The sequence below is a fragment of the Lissotriton vulgaris genome, chromosome 6 (genome assembly GCF_964263255.1).
Source record: "Lissotriton vulgaris chromosome 6, aLisVul1.2, whole genome shotgun sequence".
Lineage (NCBI taxonomy): Eukaryota > Metazoa > Chordata > Amphibia > Caudata > Salamandridae > Lissotriton > Lissotriton vulgaris.
In genome coordinates this window covers 1,565,312,600-1,565,329,148 of record NC_141694.1, presented here as the reverse complement: position 1 = coordinate 1,565,329,148, position 16,549 = coordinate 1,565,312,600, and the positions used below count along the sequence as shown (strand labels likewise).

The following is a 16,549-nucleotide window of genomic DNA, read 5'->3' as shown; positions in this document are numbered from 1 at the left end:
AATGAGGCATGGAGCTGCCTACTTCCTGGTTGTGATGTCTTCATTGGGCTCAAAATGTGACTTTCCATTTTTGCGATCTCGCAATCTGGGAGATCACTATTTGCGATTTCGGTATTTGTGAAATCCCAATTTGGGGTTGGGAAACCTCAGATTCTGCAATTTAATAGCGATTTGGGGTAATTCGCATACGGCGATTGCAGCCGATTGCGAATCGCAGTTGATCTGCGAATTCTAGATAGCAATTCGGTATTTTTCGCTATTTAGAATTCGCAGAGTGGGTGCTTGATGCATCTGGGGCAAGTTTTCAATCCTTTTCGGAAGACGTATTCCGATGGCTCAGCTCGAAGAAGAGGGGGTAATGTGTCCAGTTTTTGGATGCCAGGTAGCCAAATGAACGTGCACCCATTTTCGCTCTTTGGATTTTAGGGACTATGAACCAGTGAGCCTCTGTTGATCTAAGGTGACGTTTTGGATTATAGGTGGTAAGAAGATCATGCAGGTAGCTAGGTCTCTTACCCTGCAGACTCCAGTGGCAAAAGGGTTTAACAATACATCTTTTGTTAACAGGCAGCCAGTGCAGGGAGTCAAGGGCTTTAACCGAGGAGGCTCTCTTCGGTAGGTTGAGAACTAGGCGGTCGGCAATCTGAATGTGTTGCAGCCTATGAAGACTTTTTTTGTTGCTCTTAGGTAGAGGACATTTCCATAGTCCAGCTGGGACGTAACAAGAGTGTGAACCAGGTTTTCCTGGCTGAGATGGGGAGCATATCCAGAGTTTTCTTCAACATTTTGAGGATTCCAAAACATTTCCCTGTAACCTTCCTAGTGTGGGTCTCTAAACTACATGGCACACCTAATGAATCCTTTCCTGGAGTTGGAAATATCAGATGACATTTTTTAGCTGAAAAACATAGTGTATAATGGTAGTTCACTGTAAAGAATATTTTCAAAAAATCTTGTATGCAAGGCCAGCTGGACTGTGAATCCCCGTATTATATTAAGAAGCACAGCAAATCTTATCCAAAGCCATTTCGCCTGTAAATAATTAACTATTTGAGAGATTGTTGCCTTTTCTGAAAAGCATCCAATTTCAATTATAAAATACATTTACAATTAAGCCAGAAACTTCCCATTGAAAGGGCTTCAAATTGGCATGCATTTCTGTTAATGTAATTCCAAAGTTAGAGAGGTACCCTTATAAATGTGAGGAAAAGGTAGAGCTGATGGCCTTTTATAAAGTTGCCCGGCGCTAACCGCCTCTATACCATTCTAGTTACCAAACAAAGAGGCAGGCGCTGGAGACTGGAAGGCAGGAAACAGAAGTTTTATTCAGACGGAGCAGAACACATCAGATCAGACAACAAGGTATCGTTTCGAGGTGCTCTAACAGCCTATCTGAGACCTGGCCTTTTATACCCTGGTTTATGACATGTGAGCATTCTTTATTGCAGAAAAGACTCTTTGAAGTATGAAAAGACATCCCCGGAATCCCCGTTTCAGACCCACCCCCACACGTATCTACAGTAGAGGTCCTCACCCCACATACAATAGGAGGGGGCTATCACGCAGCTGAGTGTTCCGCCGATTCTTAGGATGTGTGCGCCTGATCGTATCCCAGGGGGTGGGGAGGCCATGATCAATAGTAGCTCCTTTGAAGAGGAGCGACTCCATACAGTAGGGGGGCAATAAACTGTATCCCCCGGCTAGGTGATGGCCTGGGACCCGTGCGGACAACCGGACTCAGAGGAAGGGGTCATCAAAGGAGAGGTATTCATGAAAGGAATGGTCTGCACGGACAATTGAGTGCAGAGGAAGAGTTTATCAAAAGAGGGGTATTCATGAAAGGAAAGGAAGTGCTGGTCAGGCGCGGGTGCGACTCCCAAGGACAGAGTCATGCGGAAGGAGAGGGTTTATGACTTGCGCATGTGAGAGCGGGGGCAGCCAGGGTGTGCAGGGGATGCTCGCAGGGTCAGGGGAGCGCGCTGGCGATCGATCGTGAACAGGGAGACCATGGTACCTAAAATAGCTGCCATGCATATTGTACATGGATGACAAGATGGCGCAGATGATGCTCAGTTCGCAAACTAAAATTCCACAGTCCTCCCTTTTAACATGTCTCGCCAACTTGTCAATTCAGGTCTATCCCCATAAGGCCACGTACTTCTACCTCGTAGAGGGGACTCATGTGCTCAGTTCGGAAGTCCAAAGTCTTAGGGCACATGCAGTTAGAAATGAGTGCACACAAAGATGGCAAGCATTGAATACCTAGGCAACACCCACATAGTATCACAATCGGTATCAATATGAATGTAAACAACCTCCAACCCCAGCCCTTCAGAGTGTCCCAAAACCAGCTCCCAAGCGACCATCCTTCGTGCTCTTGGTGAACTTCTGAGGAAAGTCTATGGAGGTGCTCAATTGCCTTGTAGACTGAGGGCGAGTTATCTGGCAAGTAGGTGCAACAGCTAGATCCGATGATGCGGCATGCTCCTCCACGATCGGCTAGAACAACGTCTAGAACCAGGCGATTTTGAAGGGTCACAAGGCGGACCGCCTGAAGCTCAGCCGTGTTGTTAGCGAGGGCGCCAGCTGTGATGTTGATGGTTGTTTCTATTGCCTGGGTCAGATGTCGGATGGCGCGGCTGTTCGCCATCGGGCCCCACAGAGGAACAAGTCCCTTCACTGCATCCAGGAACTGTGCTCCAGTGGAGTCGGCTTGTCCAATGTCACTTGCGCGTCTCTGCCGGTGATGATCAGCAGGGGCTACATACGTGGGGGGGAGGACGAAAGCGATGTAGCAAGTGCCTCTCCAACCTTTCGGGAGCCAGGTGTAAGCTTTGGTGCCACAAACAAAGTACATATTCGGAGAAGCAACAAAAGAGGGGGGGTCAATTGAGTCCAGTGACCTTGTGATGTGGCAGGCACTGTGACCTACCAGCTGTCTTCCCAGGCCTTCGATGCACACCTGGCCAGTGACGTTGATGACAGACAGGGCCACAGTCAGAGTGGCGGCGGTTCGCATCCGTAGGTGGGAGAAGGTGGCTCTAGATGGATTATGGAGCACCTGCATTTCTACTCGCTCCTTTGCAGGGATGTCCATAAGGAAGGCGGAACCAGAGGGAACAGGACACAAGGGAGCAGATGTCCTTCCGGTTTTGTTCAGCCAGAACCCATGGTAGAAGTGTGACACTGTTCGACCAGAAGTGGCGTTGTCCTTGTGGCTTTCTTGCATGAGGATCAACCAGGCAAGGCAGGAGCCATGAACTGAGAAAGGAGAAGGGATGAAGGGGATGGAGTGACCGGTGGCATGCGGGAGCAGTCCGCAGATCCAGCAGTCGGTGGCATTTGCAGCAAGGTTGTGCTGGTGCAACAGTTGTACAAAGGAATTGTTCCAGAACTCCTTACGCCTTTCTCGGAGCTGAGGTGAGAGGGAGATCAGGTGGTGCTCTTTCATAGTGGTTGGCTGTGCAGTGGTTAGCAATATCTGATGAGCAGGAGTGCTTTCCTCCAAGATCCAGAAGGAAGTCATGAGGAGGAGGCAAAAGAGGAAAGCAATGAGGAAGGCGATTGTCTTTGATTTGTGCATATTGTCAGTCTTTGGGTTCCTGTAGTGGGTATTTCCGGCTGCTTCCATCATCTTCTTATCTGGCGCTTCCATCATCTTCTTATCTGGCGCTTCCATCATCTTCAAGGTGCTCGGTAGCGGGCAGAACCACAGACTTCGTTTAACTTCTCTCCGGGTAACCCTTGGTGGTGTTTGGGTCACCGTCCTGAGATTTAACTTAGTCCGTGGTCTACTTAGCCGAAGCTCCCTCCTTTCGACGCAGGAAATACCCTTCCCTGGATGGTACAGTGGGATCAGGGAATTTTGCAAGTTCAAGTGCCTCGGTATCGGGATAGCAGTTCAGTGATGGCCGATCCTTGTTTAGGAGCTCTTCTTGGTTGTCGATGTCTTCGGTGGTGGCCAGGGTCGAGGAGACCTTCTTGCAGTGGTGTGCGTGCAGCCAGTGCCGCTTCCCCTCCACTCGAAGAGCCGTCCGGGTGGTGATTAGTACTTGCCAGGGGCCCGTCCACTGGGGTTCCAGACTCTTCGCCCGTTGAAAATTCCGGGCTAATACATAGTCCCCCGGATGGATGTCGTGGCCCGGACCCCTGGAAGCATCGGGGATGGCCTGCTGCACCTGCTGATGAATGACAGACAATGTTTTTGTTAATTTGTACAAGTAATCAGACAGCAGGACGTCCGGGACGTCATGAATGGAGGTCGGTTTGGGAGCAGCCCAAAGGTTCATTGGTCGCCCGAATACAACCTCATAGGGGGTCAAATGGTGCTTAGTGGGGGTGGAGCGCATTGATAGCAATGCCAGTGGGAGGGCATCTGGCCATTTAAGTCCTGTGGTGGCCACTATTTTTGACAATTTCAGCTTCAATGTAGCGTTGTGTCGCTCCACCAAACCAGCAGATTGGGGGTGGAGGACCGCATGGAACCTCTGCCTCATACCCAACCCCTTCAAAATTAGCTGGATAACTTCTGCTATGAAGTGGGGGCCGTTGTCGCTCCATAAAATTTGACAGAGGCCGTAGCGAGGAAAAAACTCTTTCAGTAGTACTTTGGCAGTAATCATGGCAGTATTATCACGGGTTGGATAGGCTTCCACCCATTTGCTGAAGGCACATACAATGACCAGTACATACTTCAAGCTTTGGCATCTCTCTAGCTGAATGTAATCCATCTGGAGGACTTCAAAGGGGTGGTCGGGGATTCCAAACCCTCCCCGGGGCACTACAGTTCCCTTCCCGGGGTTGTGTTGCAAGCAGATAAGGCACTGCTGGACCAGACGTTTGGCTGAGTCGGGGATTTTGTCGTTGTGCCAGACTTTGGAAACAAGCTCGATCATGGGGGCAGATCCTATGTGTGCGGGGGAGTGTGCCATAGTCAGTATGGGGATCAGGTATGAGTCAGGCAGCAACCATTTGTTCGCATCCTTTGTCAGCCAGCAGCCTTCATCGTCCTTCAGACCCACCCGTGCCCACTCAGTCAGTTCGTGAGGTGTGCTGGCCGACTGGATGTCTCTAATCGTCTCCCTAGCATCAGTCCATTTCTCTGCTTGTGACCTGGTCACATACATGCGTGTCGTTGTCCTATTTTCAGCTGTGGTTCGTGCAGTGATATCGGCCAGCGCGTTTCCTTGTCCGACTAGGTCCGTCACCTTCTTGTGTGCCTGACACTTGATCACTGCTAATCGTTTGGGGAGTAGTACTGCTTCGATCAGGGCAGAGACTAGATCCCCGTGGAGGATGGGTGTGCCGTGGGACGTCAGGAATCCCCTTTCCCTCCATAAGAGCCCAAAATGATGAACCACCCCGAAGGCATACTGGCTGTCTGTGTAAATGTTCGCCGTGGTCCCTGTCGCTATGATGCATGCTCGTGTGAGGGCTATTAGCTCTGCCGCCTGCGCGGATCGTTGTGTGATGCGGGCTGTCTCAACTACAGTTCGGGCTGTCATTACCGCATAGGCAGCTGAGGTGGTGCCATCTGGGAGTTTGATGCATGAGCCGTCTACCCATAGCTCTCCATCAGGGTCTGTGAAAGCAGTGTCTCGGAGGTCAATTCTACTCCTAGTTTGTTCGTCCGTGAGGGTTACACAGTCGTGTATGGGAGGCACGTCAGGGTCACTTTCTGGCAAGGGCAACAGTGTGGCAGGATTCAAAGTCGTGCATCTCTTCAGAGTGATGTGGGGGGCAAGTAGGGTCAATTCGTACCCTGTCAGTCGTGCACTAGTCAGGTGTTGAGTCTTGGTCTGGTTCAAAAGGGTACTAACACAGTGAGGGAGTTTGAAAGTACAATTCCCTCGCTCTGACGGATAGAGACAGCAGCGGCGGCTACTGCTCGAAGGCATGCAGGCAAAGCTCTGGCTACGGGGTCAAGAGTAGCAGAGAAGTAGGCACAAGGGCGCTGCTTAGGGCCGATGGGCTGAGTTAGAACAGACAACGCGCATCCCTCCCTTTCGTGAGTGAAGAGGGAGAAGGGCTTGGAGTAATCTGGTGTTCCCAGGACAGGTGCTGAACAAAGGGCATCCCGCAACTCTTCAAAGGACGTTTGGCATTCGGGGGTCCAAGGGAGCGGGAAGGGGACATCTTTGGCCAACTAGGAAAGTAGGGGTTTTATTATGAGGCTGAAATTTGGTAACCACTGTCTGCAGAAAGAGGTTAGACCCACCAAAGAATGGACTTGCTTTTGGGTTTTTGGGATGGGGGTGTCTAGGATAGTTTGGATTCGATCGGGCGTAAGTTTCCTCCCTTCTTTGGACAGGAGATGGCCTAGGTATGTCACTTGAGGCTGGCAGAACTGCAATTTCTTTTTAGAGACTTTGTGGCCATTTTCTGCAAGAAAGTGTAAGAGTTGGACAGTGGCTGTGATTGCAAGTGGGGTGGTGTCGGCCGCCAAAAGGATATCATCGACATATTGGATCAACACCACTCCATCTGGTAGCTGGACGGCGTCCAGCTGTCTTTTGAGGGCCTGGCTGTAAATGCTGGGACTTTCAGTGTAGCCCTGGGGAGCTCTACAAAATCGGTACGAGCGGGATTTTAGGGTGAAGCCGAAGAGATAACGGCTGTCTGGGTGGATGGGGATAGAGAAAAATGCATTTTTGAGGTCAATGACAGTGAAGGTGGTGGCAGTGGACGGGATGAGGGTCAGAATGGTGGTGATGTCTGAGACTACAGGGTACTGGGGTACAACCACTTTTTTAACCTCCCGCAGGTCGATGATGAAGCGGTACGCTTTCTCATCTCCCTCGCCTTGCTTCTTAACAATGGGTAGGATAGGGCTGTTGCAGACATTGCTAACTACTTCCTCGACCACTCCTGCATCTACCAGGGACTGAATGATCGCTACCAGTGCCTTCTCGCCCTCGGGCGATATCCGATACTGTGGGAGTTTCGGGAGTATTGCGTCTCGTCTTACCGTTATGTGCACAGGGTCAATCATCATTCGTCCCACATCAGAGTCATTTTTGGCCCATAGGTACGGGGGCAGGGTGTCGAGCAAGGACAGGTCAGCGTCAGTTATGGAGTACATGTGTCGTGCTGGGCAGGATTTGGACATGCTCGGGTTGTCGTACAGGATGACTCGGACTCCATCTGGGGAACACCTAATGGTAGCTCGAAAATGCTTTAGTAAATCAATGCCCATAATGGCGTCAGGGGAGTTGGAGGAGAGCAAAAATGTTGTGTCAGTGGCATTGCTTTCTAGGTCAAAGGAGATAGGTACGGACAGGGGGTTAGTGGAGGGCGTCCCATCGAAACCTATCGATGTAATGTGTGAGCCAGACAAGGGTGCCCTTGGAATCAGTCGTTTCGGTAACACACTACGTGTTGCCCCAGTGTCTACCAAAAATGGAGACTTTGTACCCAGGACCTTAGCGGTGACGTAAGGACCTTGCTGGTCAACACAGAGCTCGACTGGATCCCTCCCTTGCCCCTGGCAGTCCTATGCAAAGTCGGGGGCATTCTCACTGTCGGATAGTTGATACTGGTTCTGTCGGGGATGGTCAAACGTGTTCGATCTCCCTGGTCTGTCGTTGTTGGTGTCATTTGTGTACCCTCGTCCCTGTCTCCTATTTCTCGGTCCACCCGCTACGTCCTTGGGGTCCCTATTTCTGTTCATTTCTAACAGAACCGGACACTGGGATTTCCAATGGCCGAATCCTTTGCAGAAGGCACACTGGTCCTCGCTAATGTCTCTACGTCCGATGTGGGGTGTTGGGGTGTGATCTTTAGGAGGTGGATTTCTAGGGGTGGTTGATTGGTAGTTTCCCCTGTGGGGTTCTCTTCCGACCGCTACCCCTTGTATCTGGGCTATCATCACCCTTTCTTTCAAATCTTTCTTCTTTCTCTCGGATGCCCTATCACTCTCATTCTTTTGATGTTCGTAATACTGAGCCATCTGAAGGATAGCTGCGGGTTTGGAGGCCCCACAACTACTCTCGCTCGTCTGTAACTTTTGGGAGACCTCTTGTGATAGACCCTTTACATAATTTTGCACAAACAGGTGTTGTCCGGTGGCGGTGGTCATGTCTTGGCCACTGTAGTCGGAGAACACCGTCTCAAATCGGGAGAAGTATTCCGATACGTCTTCCTAGGGTTTCTGACGGCAAGCTGTGACTATGGACCAATCTACCTTTTTCTCTGGGATTAATGTCTTTAGCTTCTGAACTATTTTGTCTGGGAGTTCCAGTACGTCTTTTACAGGTTTCCTTCCGGGCTCTCGCTGTCTATCTAGCTCACTGAGTTGGTTCCAGGTATGTCCGAACAGATCTGTGTGGTCGGCTTTCCGGATTTGCTTCCACACGTCAGCCGACAGACATAACCCGAAAACAAGTCAATGTCCGCTAAAGTCATTATCGTCGAACCCAAGGCTGTGCCTAATTCGGTATAAAATGCTGTCAGGTTCTTTCTTAAATCGGGCAGGGTTTGCCTAAAAGTTAAGATATCTTGTCGATCCCAGGGTTGATAAACCCAATTGTACACAACCCTCCCCTTTGCATCTGTGTGGTTGATATCGTCGTTTGTTCCCTGACCTCGTGGCGGAACCCAGTAAGGGGCCGCCTCTCTGATAGGCATCATAGTGTTGGCTACTTCTAATGAGGACTCAGTCGTTTCAGGGACCGTAACCTTGACTTCTGGTTTCTGTTCCGTGAGGTGGCGGAAGACTTCAAGCGTTTGCATGAAGAGGTCCGTCACATCGTATTCAGTCCCATCTCCGACATCGACCTTTCTATATAGAGTTGTCAATTTAGCGGGGCCCTTATTCTGATACCTATCCTCATATGCGTTCAGGGTGTGGTAGCTCAATCGTAAAATGAAATGCCGTCTGTGGCTACCGGCATGTGAATTGTGCATATCCATCGTGTATTCTTCGCTCTCCTTCCGTTCTACTAGTGTCTTTACTATCTTGTCAATCCCATCCCGCTCATCTTTGCTCAATCTATTTGGTCTAGCTGGTGGTTGCTTGCTAGCCTCGGGGTCATCTGGTGTCGTTACTAATGCAGCCGGTGCAGAGGCCGCCAGGGCCGGGGCACTAGTGCTAAGGTCACTCTCGCTTGTATTTGGAGCTGGTAGGTGTTGTATCAGAGGTTGGCAGGGGGCATATGGAGGGGGCATGTAGATGATTGGAGGACCTAGCAGTAACTCATCGTTCGCCCATTGTTTGGAGGACAGCTCAGGGTAGAGCGTAGAGGGGGTCCTAACAGGGCATTGGCCTGTCAACCCTGATTCTTGCTTTTGTGTAGCTTCCTTTCTTTCTTTTATTTCTTCTTCTAGTTGCTTAGCGGCTAGGTGGGCTGCCTTTCGTAATTCTTTCCCTATTTTTGCTTCTTCTCTTTTCTTTCGTTGTTCCGCTTCTTTGCGCCACATGCCGATACTATCGAGCATGGTGGGCGTAGTCTTATTTTTCTGGTGCGCTGCTTCTACTGTTTCTATTTTATGATCATCAAAGGAACCTATCAGTGGCCACTGACTTTCGGGGTCCTTCTTTGTATATTTATGCCATAACTTGTTATAAGCTATAGCGACTAGTCCATGCTTAATGAACATGTCCTTATAAGGGGTGCCTTCCAGTGGAGCCGGATGGTTCATCTCTAATAAGCGGTCCGGGCTAAACAGGCTACCAATCAGTGGGGAGAAGATAGGCATGACGGATTACAACGGGGACAAAAGTCTGCACTACCTATCTTAACACTGCGCGCAAAGACTAGACAGAATATTTCTATTCTTCGTTGTTTGCAGGCGGTGAATACCTCAAAAGAACCAATATCGAACAATCAATGTTCGGTCAATCAAACAATCAATGGGGAGAATAAGTAGGCACGACGGGTTACAACGAGGACAACAGTCTGCGTTACCTACCCTTTCACTACCTGCAAAGAGAGAACCTGTTCTTCCCTGTTTGCAGACAGAGAATCTCCAGAAAACAATCCGCGAACAATAGTTCGGGCCAAACAATCAATCAGTGGGGGAGGAAGATAGGCACGACGGATTACAACGGGGACAAAAGTCTGCGTTACCTATCCTTCGCTACCTGCAAAGAGAGAGCCTGTTGTTTCTCCGTTTGCAGACAGCGAATCTCCAAACAAATCAACAAAAGAGTAATACTAGTATTATCCAAATCAAACAATCATTTCGCAATTTGTAGCATTTACACGACCTTACCCGGACCGCATGGACAGTTTACTGTCTTCCGAATCCAGCGCCTGATCGTCCTCTATTCTTCATGATCTTCGCGGCACTCCTGATGGTTCCCAGTCAGGACCGTAGATCACTCGAGAGAGGTCTGTTCGGAATCAGTGAAGTTCAGATGATCGGCTGTCAGACGAGGGTCTATCGGACAGGAGCTCTCCCGATCGTTGCAGTCGTTCACTCTATCTTCAGGACCTCTCCCACTGGATCCACGAGTCACTGATGGGCCCCACGTTTGGGACGCCAATTGAGGAAAAAGGTAGAGCTGATGGCCTTTTATAAAGTTGCCCGGCGCTAACCGCCTCTATACCATTCTAGTTACCAAACAAAGAGGCAGGCGCTGGAGACTGGAAGGCAGGAAACAGAAGTTTTATTCCGACGGAGCAGAACAAATCAGATCAGACAACAAGGTATCGTTTCGAGGTGCTCTAACAGCCTCTCTGAGGCCTGGCCTTTTATACCCTGGTTTATGACATGTGAGCATTCTTTATTGCAGAAAAGACTCTTTGAAGTATGAAAAGACATCCCCGGAATCCCCGTTTCAGACCCACCCCCACACGTATCTACAGTAGAGGTCCTCACCCCACATACAATAGGAGGGGGCTATCACGTAGCTGAGTGTTCCGCCGATTCTTAGGACGTGTGCGCCTGATCGTATCCCAGGGGGTGGGGAGGCCATGATCAATAGTAGCTCCTTTGAAGAGGAGCGACTCCATACAATAGGGGGGCAATAAACTGTATCCCCCGGCTAGGTGATGGCCTGGGACCCGTGCGGACAACCGGACTCAGAGGAAGGGGTCATCAAAGGAGAGGTATTCATGAAAGGAATGGTCTGCACGGACAATCGAGCGCAGAGGAAGAGTTTATCAAAAGAGGGGTATTCATGAAAGGAAAGGAAGTGCTGGTCAGGCGCGGGTGCGACTCCCAAGGACAGAGTCATGCGGAAGGAGAGGGTTTATGACTTGCGCATGTGAGAGCGGGGGCAGCCAGGGTGTGCAGGGGATGCTCGCAGGGTCAGGGGAGCGCGCTGGCGATCGATCGTGAACAGGGAGACCATGGTACCTAAAATAGCTGCCATGCATATTGTACATGGATGACAAGATGGCGCAGATGATGTTCAGTTCGCAAACTAAAATTCCACAAATGTGGTGGACAGGGTTCACACAAATTTAAAAATGTTAAATAGTATGTAGTTGTCATGCTATTTAGCATTTTGAAATCGGTCTGATATTTGTATTCTTTTGATAAACTGCATACTGTATATGTTTTTCCTGAAATTGTTTTAAAAAAGTGTTTTATTCTATGACATTTGGTGTATGAAATATAGTGACATAATAAGGATAAGGAGATAATGTTGAAAGTGAAGACAAACACCTATGTCTAAAAATAGTATTTTTGAATTGTTCTAATTATTTTCTAGAAATAGTTATTCTCTTGAAGTGAATTTGTGGTTATGTGATGCTGGCAGAGCTCTGAGTATTCTATGATGTCATCTAGAGTGTTTTTATGTATATCTGGATAATACAATAAATAACATACATGTTTGCATATATTTGAGTTCAGTATTAAGAGTCTACAGAACGACTTTGGTATGATGAATGAGTGAACTGAATATTCTAATAGGGTGTAGAAATTGGTATGTGGAAGGTATTTTTGTGATCATATTTCCTGTTAATGTAACCAGCTGCCCCACAGACGGTAAACATTGTTTACCACGAAACCGGAACACCCCATGCCATTACAATGCGGTTGGTACAATGACCGCATTGTTACAACACATGCCATTACTCTGTAAGTCGGAACAACGACTTGCTCTAGGGGGGTCAGAAGGTGTCGGATTTAAAATCCAACACCTTCCGTACTGTTGCACAGACTGGAGTTGGAATAGTTATTTATACTATTCCAACATCCAGCTCCCCCCTAGAGCAAGTCGTTGTGGTAATGGCATGCGTTGTTATAACTCGGTCATTGTAATGACCCGTTTGTAATAGCATGCGTTGTAATGGCATGCGTTAAAAAGGCATGCGAGGTAACGTGGCATATTCCCTACATACATCTGTTTACTGATTTTAATGCAGCCCTTAAATGTAACCAAATCAAGCATAATTGTACAGTGGGTTTGGTGCCATCTTGATGTTCTTTAAAAATGTCATAAGAAATCCACATAACAAACTTGTTCAGTGGTGTCATTAATTTTTATATTTAAATGTATTTACCCCAAAACAGTTAACTAGGGAAATACGTTTGTGCACATGTTGACTTGAATCCTTGCATGTCTGTTTACAGGAAGCCCCTGTCTCACGTGTTTCAAAGGGCACTGATAACTTGGAGACTGGCAACCAAAATACAGAGCTGCAAAGAACTGAAAGCCCCAAGGAAGATAAAATCTGTCGGCCAAAAAATGAGTCGCTGGAACAAAATCAAACACCAAAACCTCAACTTCCCACTCAAATACATAGAAGAAAATGGAGTGAACATGAGAAACAAGAAAGTCTTGATGAAAGCCCACCTGCTCCGCATGGTGTGCTTCCTCAATCACCAGTGCACTCCACTGCTGAGGAGGAGACGGATGCAAGTCCTACAGATCCCATAGGAGGATCATTGCGCAATGAGGATACTTCACAAGGGTCCACACAAACCTCTAGTAAGCGAATGCCCTGTGTGTATGGACAACAATGCTACAGGTAGGAACCGGTTGCTTGTATCAGACTAAACTGAAACTACATTTATTTTTCTTTATTAAATCTTGCAAATAGGAATTGTTTATTTTCATAAGTGTTTTGTTCTGATGGATATTTCTAACCATAGATTCCTCACTTTGTGTACCAAACTGGATCCTGAATTTTGTGAAAGTGGCGTCATGCGCCTCTGCATAGGGTTCACCCCACCGTTAAAGTTACGCTGGAGCCCCTGTGCTGTGACATGATTTCTTTAGAAAATAAATCGAAGGAGAATGTCAGTGACAGATCTGGAGTTGGTGCCATCGCTGACATACGTACGGTTTACCTGCCTGAACATCAGGTTGCTGGACCGAGGGTTTGGCGGAGAAGGTAGTCCGTTGTTATTGCAACAGAGTAGCCTCTCTGCCAATCTCTTACAACAGCCCTTACAATCTGTGAAGTTTTAAATGTTATATGGATGCCACCTCCCATGCCATTTTGTTGCAGAATGCACAAATTCATCTATGATGATACCTGCATAAGCATTTAACTAGGATTCCATGAGACAACATAAGCCAAAGCTCACAGAGTAATCTGGAGTGCTGACTGCCCTTTCCACAGTAGAGTCCCTGCCATTTATAGAAATCCCTGGGTGCTCAATACAAGTAGAAGGTTTGCTTCCCTCCCAGCTTGTTACTATCATAAGTGGAGATTAAATGCTTGGATGAATATAGATGTAACAGATCTTCACTTGGTAAATGCAGGGTCGAGAGTGGAGCCTTTCCTGGCTTTTACTTCTAGTCCCTGAAAAAAAGCTGGTTAAAGTAGGGCTTAGTGGCTGGTAGCAGTCAGGCGCGGATGGGCTTGCCTTTGCCATAGACTCATAACTCCCACCTCTAAAGAAGTATTGTGAGGGTGGCATATCCAAACTAGATTATGCCTCCGAAGTCCAGCCGTCGTCTAAGATGCCCACTGTGACTTTGGCCAATTCGGGAAAGCTAGCCCTATCAAAGTCCAAAAAGTGAAGAAGGCCCCCAGAATGAGAAAAGAGAGACAAGTAATCCTACACGATGGCGGACAAACAAACAACTCTCGCGCAAAACGAGTGAGCACAAGGAAAATCTCGAAGTCAGTCACAACATACAGGACAAATGTACCTCACAGCTCCATGTGAAATTTGCTAACAATGGGTTTCATCATCACAATAGCAGCCTCAAACCAATTCTCTGCTTTGCCCTTGTCCACTGTTAACTACACCTTACCGTAACAGCTTCTTCTAAAACTACAGAATGGATGTGTGTGTTTTTTACTGCAGAACAGTGCTATGGACTTTTAAATGGCATTTAATAGCGTCCACCACAGGTATCTGTACAGCAGTTTGGGCTGAAATTACTGTTTCGGCAGCCATTACCCAACATGGTGTGCTGACTACTGTGTTGGAGAAATATTATACCACCATAAGGGGGCAGGGTGAAATTTACCCTGACATCCAGGTACATGCTGGATTAGCAAACCCTGAATCCTGCACATGTGGCAATGTTTACACGGGCAGATTGGAAGCAGGACCTAGCAGCAGCCTCTGGTGTGAATCCTCGCTGCACGCAGCACGAGGTGTGCATTTAGTAAGCACTTCCTGCACACAGCTGAAAGATTTGTGCAGAGGAGGTTGGCCACAAGCTGAAAGTTGGATTTAGGGTTTGGCTGCCTGTGGCCAGCCCCCGCTGCGCATGGCTAAAGTCATTATGCAAAAGAGGTTGGCCTCCTGCAAAGGAATGATCACTGGGTCTGGATGAAGGCAAGCTTTGCGGCCATACCCTGTTATGAACAGCCAAAAGCAGTGTGCAGTGAGGGTGACTGCCGGGACACAAGTCAGTCCTTGTGGCCAACCCCCATGCTCTGAAGGTGCTGGTTTCTCATAATTGGTTGGGCACAGGGAATTTTGCATATGGTAAATGATAAGTGAAATGCCGATATCCAGCGCGGAGGCGGGGTTCAGCCTGAGGAAAAGGACGTCCGGGGGAAGAGATGAGATTTTGTTCCAGATCTCCATGGCATGTTTGCAGAGCAATCGTTCATTGAGTAGAATGGACTGGAGTTGTGCAGCGCCGGTCGTGGTCAGCGCGGGCACCGTATTTATGTTTGCGGGTTCCCTGGCATTGTTGGTCACTTCAGTGTTGCAGGTGAAGCGGCAGTGCTGGCAGGAGAACGGTCCTCTAGAAATGCGAAATGCTCAGTTCAGAAGTACTAATTCTAAATGGTATAGCAGGCTGAACAGCAAGGCAGTTGGGGAGCAAATGGACCGGATGGCTAAATGAGCAGCAGCAGGGGAAGCAGGAATGAGGACATAAAGGCCTGTTTTTTTGAGGGACAAAACAATAATAATGAAGCAGTTAAATATATCGAATTTTAGAAAAGCAATATTTTCTTTGTCAAAAAAATACATTCGGTCATTGACACACCCCGACCCCACACGTTAGAGCAGAGGTCTTCAAACTTTTTGATGCCGAGACCCCCTTGTAAAACCTTTTTAGGCGTAAGGACCCCCTTACGACAAAAGATTCTAGAAACTGGTACTCCTCATCATCAACAACTATCGACAACCATAAATGCGCCTGTTAGACCTCATCACATCCATCCATCCATCATTCATCCACCCACACTCACACATCCATCCACCCTTTCATCCTTCCATCCATACGTCCATCCTTTACCTATCCACCCATCTATTCATCCACCCACCTTTTCACACATCCATCCATTCATCCATCATTCATCCATGCAACCTTTTACCCATCCATCCATACATCCATCCTTCATCCATCCACCCTTTCATCCTTCCATCCATACATCCACTATTTCACCTATCCATCCTTCATCCATCCACCCTTTCATTATTCCATCCATACATCCATCCACCCTTTCATCCATACATCCATCCTTCATCCACCCACCCTTTCATCCATCCATCCACCCATCATTCATCCCCCACCTTTTCACACATCCATCCATGCATCCATCATTCATCCATGCAACCTTTTATCCACCCATACATCCATCCTTCATCCATCTACCTTTTTGTCCTTCCATCCATACATACATCCTTCATCCATCCACCCTTTCATCCATCCATCCTTCATCCATCCACCTACCCTTTCATCCATCCATCCATCCATCCATCCACCCATCATTCATCCCCCACCTTTTCACACATCCATCCATGCATCCATCATTCATCCATGCAACCTTTTATCCACCCATACATCCATCCTTCATCCATCTACCTTTTTGTCCTTCCATCCATACATACATCCTTCATCCATCCACCCTTTCATCCATCCATCCTTCATCCATCCATCCACCCTTTCATCTTTACATCCATCCACTCATCATTCACCCACCCACCCTTTCATCCATCCATCCACCCACCTTTTCACACATCCATCCATCCTTCATCCATCCATCCACCCTTTCATCTTTACATCCATCCACTCATCATTCATCCACCCACCTTTTCACACATCCATCCATTCATCCTTCATCCATCCATCTACCCTTTCATCTTTACATCCATCCACTCATCATTCATCCACCCACCTTTTCACACATCCATCTATTCATCCTTACATCCACCCATCCATCCTTCATCCTTC

The 16,549-nt window shown here is 48.0% G+C and overlaps 1 protein-coding gene across 1 annotated transcript in view; it reads left to right on the top strand.

The window, feature by feature from the left end:
* APLF (aprataxin and PNKP like factor) overlaps positions 1-16,549 on the top strand; it is a 675,440-nt gene that overhangs the window by 424,073 nt on the left and 234,818 nt on the right. The window contains exon 7 of the mRNA XM_086927733.1: positions 12,526-12,923. Within this exon, the coding sequence (XP_086783859.1) occupies positions 12,526-12,923 (398 nt within the window). The remainder of the gene's footprint in view (positions 1-12,525; positions 12,924-16,549) is intronic.